This window comes from Castanea sativa, chromosome 4 (assembly GCF_040712315.1).
Source record: "Castanea sativa cultivar Marrone di Chiusa Pesio chromosome 4, ASM4071231v1".
NCBI classification, from domain to species: domain Eukaryota; kingdom Viridiplantae; phylum Streptophyta; class Magnoliopsida; order Fagales; family Fagaceae; genus Castanea; species Castanea sativa.
Genome location: NC_134016.1, coordinates 30,689,896 through 30,700,826, shown reverse-complemented (window position 1 = coordinate 30,700,826; position 10,931 = coordinate 30,689,896). Strand labels below are relative to the sequence as shown.

At 35.7% G+C, this 10,931-nt stretch overlaps 1 protein-coding gene across 1 annotated transcript; it reads left to right on the top strand.

The window, feature by feature from the left end:
• The first annotated feature begins 8,666 nt into the window (after window positions 1–8,666).
• LOC142632703 (uncharacterized) lies at window positions 8,667–9,794 on the top strand. The gene is made up of 3 exons (XM_075807062.1): window positions 8,667–8,774; window positions 8,979–9,356; window positions 9,453–9,794. Exons 1-3 carry the CDS (start codon window positions 8,667–8,669, stop codon window positions 9,792–9,794), a joined length of 828 nt encoding a protein of 275 aa, XP_075663177.1.
• Window positions 9,795–10,931: the final 1,137 nt, after the last annotated feature.

Genomic DNA, 10,931 nt, shown 5'->3' with positions numbered 1-10,931 from the left:
CCAAGGTTAATTATTATTATTTTTGGTTGGTAGACAAGGATAAAGTTTTTAATTTTGATGTTTTTATCCCTTGTCTATTATCGTGTTAGTGATCCGTTAATCTCTCAAGTTTTGAAATCATACATGATCCATGTGTTTCCTCTCTATTTAAATTTTACAATTTTTTTTTTAATATATAAGTACAAAATTATACTTGAAGTCTCACTAAATTTTGAAATATTTACACATTTTTCACAGTAAAAAAAGATTTGATAATTTTTTTTAGATAAAAAAAGTATTGATAATTTGATACAACAAAATCTCACAATATTTTTATAACAAGTTAAAGGGTCAAATTATTATAAATTAAAATAAAATTATACCCAAACCTATCATAACTCAAAGCATGGTTGTTATATACTACTTGTATGATATTTTATCATGGTTAACGCATTTGTCTAAACTTAATCAAAATAAGTTAAAATAAAATTATAAGTTAAAATATTTTTATAACAAGTTAAAGGGTCAAACTATTATAAGTTAAAATAAAATTATACCCAAACCTATCATAACACAAAGCATGGTTGTTATATACTACTTATATGATATTTTATTGTGGTTAGTGTATTTATCTAAACTTAATCAAAATAAGTGTGTATCAGTCTTATTATAGTCTCATTTTTACATGTAGTAAGTCTTTATCTTCGCAACATTAAATTTCAATGTTGATAAAGTATTAAGGCCGATGTATGTGTATGAAAATAGTAGATAGCTAAATTAGTAAAAGTAGAGTTTTTTGGATTAGTCTAGCTAAATATTTGAGGAGACTAATGTGAATACTATTATAGACTTTCTCAAATTTTTAACTTTTGTTTCATGACTAAATTAACATAAAATACCACAAAATGTCATTAATATTAGGCTATCACATAAACTCCATGACTAAAATTAGTACGGAGATTTTGTTTTCCTTGTGATACATTGGATTGTTGTGAGATTTATGTAATTTCAATTTTGTATCCATTATGTTAGATTTCAAAATTATTACCGTTGATTTTATGTACAAATCAAACACTTAAAAATGTTTTAAACAATTTTAAAAGCCCAACCAAACATTGAAAAACAAAATTTTTTTTCTAAGATTATTTTCAAACCGGAAAACACTTTACGTTAACATAAACACGGCCATGGAGATGGGCTACAACGAATCATTGTGGAATCTGATTTAATTGGGGTGGTTGAAGCTCTTAATGAGAGCAACTATAATGGTGAGTATGGGATGATCATCCAAGGATCCTTGCAGCAGCTTCGGTCTTTTAGGAGCTAGAAAGTGAGATACTTGAAAAGGGATTATAACAGAGCCGTGCATGAACTTGCACAGATAGCTAAGACCACTGGATCTTCTCAGCAGTGGAAAGGAATGGAGCCGCCAATGATACAACATGTGTTGCCGTTAGATAGAGCTAAATGTTAATTCTGGTTTTTGTTTGCTCTTTCTTTCCTTCTCTCTGTACTCTATTGTATGCATTTTTCAGTTTAATGAAATTCCATGTTCATATTTCAAAATAAATAAATAAATAAACACGGCCCAAGCAAAAATTGGATTGATAAGGACTATGTACCTTCAATTTAGTGTGATTACATGCGTGCATGTCTGTATCAATCCACGACAATCATTTAATCCATATAATTTTATGATAATAAATGTCAACAGCAGAAAAGTGTGACATTTCTAAATCAAAATGCAAAAAACACCAAAAGTGAATGCCCATTAATCATTTAAGGAACTTATGAAGTACATGTATGTTATGTTTCTAAAATTTAGGAATTTTGTCAAATGCTTTGTAGTTGAATTTGTACCTCCCCATACATAAAGTGCTTGGGGGTCTAGAGGGGAAAGAGTTCGAGTTGTGGAGTTAGCAGCATGTTGTAATTATCTCTAAAAAAATAATTAAAAAAAAAAATTTAGGAATTTCATCCACTAATCTTCTTCTCTTAATAATAATAATAATAATAATCTCCTCAAAAAATTTTTTTTTTTCTTAATAATAATAATAATCATGAAAGCTTGTGGACTGTGTGGACTGTTGTAGCCAAATGCATACGCAATAACTTGGAGTTCTATACCTACTAGAGCTCAAATAAAATACAACGATAATTCAAACCCCACTAAAATAGACTCAAATTTGTAAATATAATAACTATATAAATCTCATAAAAAATATACTGATAAAAATTAAATAGGTAATATGTGCAAGTCCTTATTCTTTTTTGGTTAATCAAATTGTACCATATCATTTGCTCAAAAAAGATAAAAGGAAAAAAAAAAAGTATCAGATCAATTGCTATTAGCGTTGGACCAGTCCAAGGCCTACCCAAAAAATAATTATGAGCCTTCAATCATCACAATGAATCCAGTACAACTCTTAACACTTGGGTTGAGGGAGCTCATCCCATACAACCAAAGCAACGTGAAAAAGAACAGTATCTTTTTTGTTTTTAGTTAAATTATTAATCTGATTAATCAACTATTAGTGGTATGTTTGGTAACTATTTTTTCCCTTTATTTTTTGTTTTCAAAAATAAAATTTTATTTTTAAGACTAAAAAACTTATTTGACAACCTAAAATGGACAAAAAACAAAAATTGTTCTTAAAACTCAATTTGTGAAGGAAACTAAAAACATGTAAAAAATTGTTTTTAATTTTTAATTTTCAAAAGTCAATGAAAATACGCATTAATTTAATAAATTTATCTCATTAAATGAGTTAGCATTATAATTCAAGTCCTAATAACAATATATTTTAGTATTTTCTATTTTTTCAAAAACTATCTTTTTAGTTTCAACTAACCAAGATGTTTTTTATTTCAAAAATGCAAGATTTTTTTTTTCATTATATTCCCCAAAACAAGTTTTTGAAAATATAAAAGCAAAACTGTTATCAACCATAACCTAAAGTGTTTTGATTTTGTTTCTAAAACATTAATTATGTCAATTTAGGTGGCATTTGAGTTTGATGTAGAATGTTTTTTGAATGGAAAATATTTTATGAAAAACAAATTATTATTTTTTCCTCATGTTTGGTTGGGTTCCTAAAAAAGCTTTCAAAAACATTTTTAGGTTTTTGATTTGTACGAAAAATTAGTTTAGATAATCTCACAAATATAACATAATGAATTCAAAATACACAACACTAACAACAACCCAACCAACACCCAATCCAAACTGTCATGCCAAAAAAAAAAAAATATAAAATAATTTAAAAAATTTCCAAATCTAAATGTCACAAGATCCAATGAATCCAATCAACACCATATCCAGATTTTCAAAACCAAAATTTATTAAATCCAATACAAACTTACAAAAATTAAAAAAAAAAAAAAACATTGATTGTCTAGGAGAAGAAGATGCTTGCGTGGAAGAGAGAAGAGAGAGAAAAAACTTATTAATCAACTATTAAGGCAACGACTATGGTTATGTGGGGAAGGAGCAACGATGGTTGCGTGAGTTGTTCAATGGAGGATAGGCAATGGTAATGCTTCAAGGCCTTTTGATTTGTGATGGCAACAACTACGTTATGTAGTGGAAAGTCATGACGATGAAGATTTTGGTTCCCGATCATGAGATATTGTGTAGGCGGGGGTGATGGGTGGGTGTATTACTTTGTGTTAGTATAAATTATTTTACAGCCTTTGAGATATGTAAGTCAGTTTATGCCTTAAGAGATCATGTTTTCGACATTTTCAACAAGCCCAAATACATGAAAAATGTGAAAATGTTTGGTTGTTATATGTGTGCGTATGCGGGGGTGATGGGTGGGTGTATTACTTTGTGTTAGTATAAATTATTTTATAGCCTTTGAGATATGTAAGTCAGTTTATGCCTTAAGTGCTCATGTTTTCAACATTTTCAACAAGCCCAAATGCATAAAAATGTGAAAATGTTTATGTGGAAAATATTTTACATCAAAATAAATGCAACCTTGGATTCAATAAGCACTAGCTAACCTTATTGGTCTTTTGCAGCAAACCTAATTAACAAAAAAAAAAAAAAAGGAACAAAATATATGCAGTATTTATGGTTTTTTTGTGTGGAGAGAGAGAATTCAAACTAGCCCATAACTTTGGTTGTTATATGTGGCATGCTAATTGTAGCAAGAGAGAGCACTTAGGGTGTATTTAAGATTGGATTTTATGACAGGATCTTTATGTCACTTTTGTAATTTCTCTATTTTCTTAGTGAAACATTATTCTAGATGCACTCATGGACATAGGCTTAAGTTTGAACCACGTAATTCTTAGAGTTTCTTGTCTTATTGTTTATCCTATTTTTCTCTTTCTATTTTACGTAAACCTAATATTATTGGATACACTCATAACACCAAGGCATTGAATTTTTCCGCTAAGCTTACTCACATCACATGTACACAGTGGTGGAGACTGGAGTAGAAGTTTTTAAAATGTTTGGTACAAATTTGTTTTTCATTAGTTTATTTTGTTTAAAATATTTATAATGTAAAAGTATAGTTACAACTAAATGAAATGAAAATTTAGTGTCCGTTCAAGGACAACTTATCTATATTTTTGCTAAAAGTTTTTGCTAAAAATGTGCTAAAGTAAATATTTGCATTTTGAAAAAGTGAGAAAAAAAGAAAAGAAAAAGTAAGGTTTTAAAAAGTTATACATATTAGCTAAAATCTGAGCTTATAAGCTCAAGCCAAACGGACACTTAAATTATACCTTTAAAAAAATAAAGTAGCCAGTGGGTTGAGCTGGAGATGATAGGTTTAGGAGTGGTGGAGCTCGCGAGTTGACTTAGTTCTTGTGATGGCACTTGTGAGTTTTTGTTGCAAAACTTGGACAACTGCATTGATTTTTATTTTCTTATAAGTTTATTTGGGAAAAAGGGAAAAGAAAGAAAGAAAATTTTAAATGAATCATAGATAGATTATTAAGACTGATGTAGTTTTATGTAAATAATAGATTAGTTAAAGTAACAAAAATGATCAAATTTGAATAAAATTGTGGTGAGTTGGCTGTGAATGCTCTAAGAAATTTAATTCAATTCCTTTTCTTAGTATCCCATATGGCCAACAAGAGGGGCTTTCCTCTTTCTCAATTTTTTGCTTAAAAAAAAAAAGCTGGGCCATCTCTTTATTACTAAGAGTCCAATACATGGGAAAGGCTTAGCCATAATGAGATACAGGCATAAAATCTTGATACATTTGAGTTATGATCCTAGTGTCCCACATGAATTAAGTGTAAGCTTAACTATGTGTTTATAAGCTCTTGGACACCCTTCTCTTGCAAGCCGGTTTTCAAGAGTGAGTTTTATCCATAAGTTTGTGACAATTTGATGGAAACAATTAGTAATCAGAAGCTTTAAGCTTACTTCGTGAGTGGAGAAGATTTAAAGTATTCGAAATCTCATTCAATGAACTAGCAAGCTTTGGGCTTGCAAACCCATTCCATCTAGATACTATGAAGAATACTTGGACTTTAGAGACCATTCCTTGAATAATAAGCTTTGGGCTTTGTAAACCAATTCCGTTCAGTGAAGCATACTTGGGGTTTTCTAGCCCATTTTCATGAAGTAATGAGCTTTCTACTTGCAAATTCATTATATGTAGCAAATATAACTTGGGCTCGATTTGAGAACTTAAGGATCATAATCATTATTATTTTGAAAAAAAGTTAATAATTTGCATCAATTATAATTTGGGATTACTATATTTTCCAATTACAAAAAACCTAAGGGTGTGATGAAAAATTATTTCACTTGCTAATGCATAATACTTATCACACCCCTAGGTTTTTTTATGATTGGAAAATGTAGTAATTTAAAATTATAATTAATGCAAATTATTAATTTTTTTTTACGCGTGTGCTCAGAGGCTAGTTGTGATTAAAAAATGCATCAATCCCAAACTATGGTGAATAAAAAGTTTTGTCCTTTAAAAAAAAATAGTAGACCATTTAAGCACATGCAAAGTGAAAAGACTAGTTTTAAAATAAAATAATACTTAACACAAAATCTAAAATGGACTTTTTTCAGCAATCAATCTAAAATGGAAGTCTCTTGATAATGCAATGCAATAAATAAACTTTGGACTCTTCTTCATCCAGTGCAATTGAGATCTCAAATTAATGGGTCTACCAAGTTGCCTTTGTTATTTAAAAGTACCATTTTATTGAACATGTTCTTGCAAAGTACCATTTTATTGACATAAAAATGCATATACATCTCTCCAAATACTTCACATCACCATCTTCAAATGCAATACACATTGTTTTTTTTGTTTGAAAATTAAGTATAGAAAATTTTATTTCCCACAGCTAGCCATTAAGGACGAACAAAGTAACCCATTTTTCTCATAAAAACACTTATAACTTGCATTGTCTTCTTGTCTTGCCCACTAGTGTTAACTTGCATGTTTGTAGTCTTGACTGTTGAAGCGGTGTTTTAGCCAAATCCATTATTTGCTTTGAATGAAGCTATTTAACGTGCTTTAACTTGTCCAAACTGCCTGGACTAGTACCGCCTCATAGCTCCCCTTCTCTTTTCATTCCATTGTTAATCATTGGAAACTGCCAGAGAAATAAATCTTCATATCAGTAGATCATGTTTGTAGACTTCCTAGATTTCATGCCAATGGACATTCCCACAACACATTGATAGGGTTATTTTTTATTTGGAAAAATAAAAGAAGCTACTAGTCTCCAAGACCCCATCAGCTCTATTATACATGCTGAAGACTTCACGCAAGATGAAGCCTTCGGTCTCAAAGCCAACGACTTCATGTTACTACCTGACGGCATCTACACCTGGACGGGATGAGAAGCTGATGGGGAGAAAGTTGAAGGCCAAAAAGGAAATAGCGACGGGTATAGCATGGCTATACTTGGCCCCCAAGAATATGTATATAAGGAAACATCTTATGACCCATGGTTAACCTTAATTAAGGAGATCTCTATAAGAAAGCATCCCGTGATATACGCTTGTTAAAGAAGATCTTCCCTAAAAGGAAAGGCCCTCTTCATCAAGAAACGGATGTCAACTCTACGCTACTATAAAAACCCCACAACTTTCACAAACCAAAGTATGCTTAATTCATCCCAACTTTAGCACTCTAGAGTTGTGAACAAAAAGTTTCTTTAACTTGACCGTCGGAGGGTATTTAGACGATACCACATCGGTATCCTTCGAGGGTTTTTTTTTGTTTTTGTTTTTTTGGTGTTGTGTAGGTCTTGTTTGGAGCATGTGAGAACCATATAGCTCACTGATGATTTTCGGTATCATCAGTTGGCGCCGTCTGTGGGAAACGATAGGAAGTAAGCCGTACTACCGCTTCTCGGACAAAGAGTTGCATGGTACTCACTCGCTCAATGGCAACCACCACCAACAATCTAGGGGACGAACCATGTACTACTGCCCTTGAGAGACAAATTCAGACTCTCGCTGCAGCTCTAGAACTCCTTACCAAGCAAAACCATGACATACAAGCCGTCTGTCCGCTGTAGATACGGCTCCACCGTCGCACATAGTGGTCGAGATGAAAATGATGAAGGAATGAATGGACTTCATGATGAACGCCCTCAGAAGGCAGGTTTCAAATGATCTTGATGAGTTAATCCACCGGACGTACTCGCCCTTCACTGCATTTGTTACCTCGTTCCCCCTTCGGCCAAAGTTTTGCGTGCCTCGATCGGAAACTTACAACGGTAGTAGGGACCACTTTGATCACCTGGAGACCTTTAAGACATTGATGCACCTACAAGGGGTGGTGGATGAAATCATATGCTGGACTTTCCAACTATGCTAAAGGGTCCTATAAGGGTATGGTTCAGTAAGTTGACGTCGAATTCCATCGGCACCTTTAAGGAGTTGAGCGCCCAGTTCGCCTTGCACTTTATTGGAGGGCACAAACACAAGAAGACCATGGCGTACCTGATGAATATTAAACAGCGAGAGGAGGAGACATTGAGATCCTACATAACACGTTTCAACAAGGAAGAACTCTTGATTGATGAAGCCGACGACAAGATACTCGTGGCCGCGTTTACCAACGGACTACGGAAGGGTAAGGTCCTGTTTTCCTTATACAAAAATGACCCTAAGACTACGTTAGAGGTAGTCTATAGGGCAACTAAGTACATGAACACTGAAGACGCATTGCTGGCCCGAGAAGATAGACCTAAGAAGAGGGAAAGACATGAGGAAGCACGGCAGGATAGAGGATGAAAGAGAACAAGAACTGAAGACCGACGAGAAGATAGGCATTCCAAAGCCCCCACTGGGAGGTTTACAAGCTTCACGCCTTTAAATGCCCCAATCGATCAAGTCTTGATGTAGATCAAGGATGAAGGAGCCCTGATGTTCCTAGGGAAGTTGAAGGGGGATCCCAACAAAAGGTCTCGAGATAAGTGCTGTCGGTTCCACCAAGATCACGGGCACAACACATCTATTTGCTATAACTTGTAGCAAGAAATTGAAGCTCTTATTCGGCAAGGAAAGTTGTAGAGGATCATCAACAAAGAAAAGACGGACACACCACAAGAGCAACCCACACAGTGAGGGAATAAACATCCCAAACTACCTATAGAAGACATAAGGATGATCGTGGGAGGAACTACCACCTCCTGCTCCACTAAAAAGGCTTGCAAGACTTATCTAAAGATGGTTCAAAATGTCCAGCTCACAGGCATCATTCCCAAGATGGTGCGAGTTGACAACCCCATCATTAGCTCGCCATCTCCACCACCCATATGACGATGCATTAGTTGTTAGCATACAGGTAGGAGATTACAACACACACCGAGTCCTGATTGATAATGGCAGCTTAGCCAACATCCTTTACTACCCAGCATTCCAATAGACAAGGATTGACAGAGAACAATTGGTTCCGACTAACGCTCTACTCATTGGTTTTGGAGGAATAAGGGTATTCCCCTTCGGTGCAGTCACGTTACTTATCACGATTGGTGATTACCCTTAGCAGCTCACTAAGGATGTGACATTCCTTGTGGTCAACTACTCGTCCGCTTATAATGCCATCTTAGGACGGCCTACCCTCAACTTGTGGAAAACGCTAACTTCAACTTACCATTTAATGATCAAATTCCCTACTGAGTATGGAGTGGGAGAATTACGTGGAGACCAGGTGGCTGCTCGCGAGTGTTACATAGCTATGTTGGAGATGGATGACCCTCTTCAGGTTATGAATGTAGAAGAACATCGGGTGGTGGCAGAGCCCATTGAAAGACTTGAGGAGATACATCTTGACAATTCCAGACCCGACCGGACGACTAGGATTGGCACCTTTGCTAGTTCGCCTGTTCGCCAAGCACTCATAAATTTTCTCCAGGAGAATCAGGATGTTTTCGCCTAAAGTCATGAAGACATGCCAGGGATCGATCCTTCAGTCATAGAACACAGGTTGAATGTGTCGTCTACTTTTCCACTTGTTCGATAGAAGAAGAGAGTATTCGCCCAAGAATGGGACCGGGCTATAGCGGAAGAAGTCTGCAAATTGCAAGACACAAACTTCATTAGGGAAGTATATTACCCCGATTGGCTGGCCAATGTGGTGATGGTTAAGAAAGCCAACGAGAAGTGGAGAATATGTGTAGACTTTACGGACCTGAATAAAGCATGCCCCAAGGATAGCTACTCGTTACCGCGGATTGACATTCTCGTAGACTTTACAGCCTGCCACCAGTTGTTAAGCTTCATGGATGCCTTCTCTAGCTACAACCAGATTAAGCTAAACAAAGATGAAGCTGATCAAGAGAAGACGTCACAAGCCAAGGGCTAATTTGCTACAAAGTGATGTCGTTTGGACTCAAAAACGCGGGCACAACGTATCAAAGGCTAATGAACAAGATGTTTACGCATTAAATTGAAAGGAATGTTGAAGTCTATGTTGACGACATGTTGATAAAAAGTCGAAGGAAAGACGATCATTTGAACGATCTTAGGGAAACCTTTGACACCCTTCGCTCTTACAACATGAAGCTCAATTCGAGCAAGTGTGCGTTCAGGGTGACAGTTGGAAAATTCTTGAGGTTCATGGTGTCTCAGAGAGGTATCAAAGTCAACCCTGACAAGGTCCAGGCCATTATGGAAATGACACCACCAAGGAACGTGAAGGAAGTCCAAAGCCTCAACGGCAAAATAGTAGCATTGAATAGGTTTGTATCATGAGCAACAGAAAAATGCCTACCTTTCTTCCGCACATTGAAGAAGTCTTTTGAATGGACCGCTGAGTGTTAACATGCGTTTGAGGATTTGAAGGTCTACCTCTCTTCCCTACCATTGCTAAATCCCTTCTGGCTTGGGGAAGAGTTGTTCCTTTATTTGGTGGTATCCCCGGCTGCCATCAGTGTGGCCTTGGTTAGGGAGGAAAATAGGGCATAAATGCTCGTGTACTACACTAGTTGAGCACTCCAAGGCGCGGAGGAAAAGTACCCATCGATGGAGAAGCTTGCCTTCACTCTAGTTACTGCAGCATAAATGCTAAAGCCATATTCCCAGGCTCACATTATCGTCGTCCTAATTGGCAAGCCGCTATGGTGAGCAATGTGTAGTCCTGAAGCCACCGGAAGAATGGCGTTATGGGCAATAGAACTGAGTGAGTTCGACGTACAATACCGCTCGCGCACCGCCATAAAGGGGCAAGTAATTGCTGACTTCATTGTGGAAGTTCACTAATAGGGAAGTAGGGGTGTTTGCGATGCAGTGCGGTTCAGTTTTGGGACATTTTTAGCACCGCACTTTGCGGTGCGGTTTAGCTAAAACCATAACTGCACCACACCTTATTTTTGCTGTCACATGTGCGGTGTGGTGTGGTGCAGTGCGGTTTAAAGTTTAGCCAAAACTATAACTGCATCGCACCTTATTTTTGTGGTCACATATACGGTGCGGTGTATAAGATGCGATTTGAATGATTTGA

Excerpts from the sequence above, each read along its gene's own strand:
- LOC142632703 (XM_075807062.1), top strand. The coding sequence starts at position 8,667 with ATGTCCAGCTCACAGGCATCATTCCCAAGATGGTGCGAGTTGACAACC. Across the intron at positions 8,775-8,978 it reads CATTAGTTGTTAGCATACAG|CTCACTAAGGATGTGACATT; the intron begins GTAGGAGATTAC and ends TACCCTTAGCAG. Across the intron at positions 9,357-9,452 it reads TTCTCCAGGAGAATCAGGAT|AAGAAGAGAGTATTCGCCCA; the intron begins GTTTTCGCCTAA and ends CTTGTTCGATAG.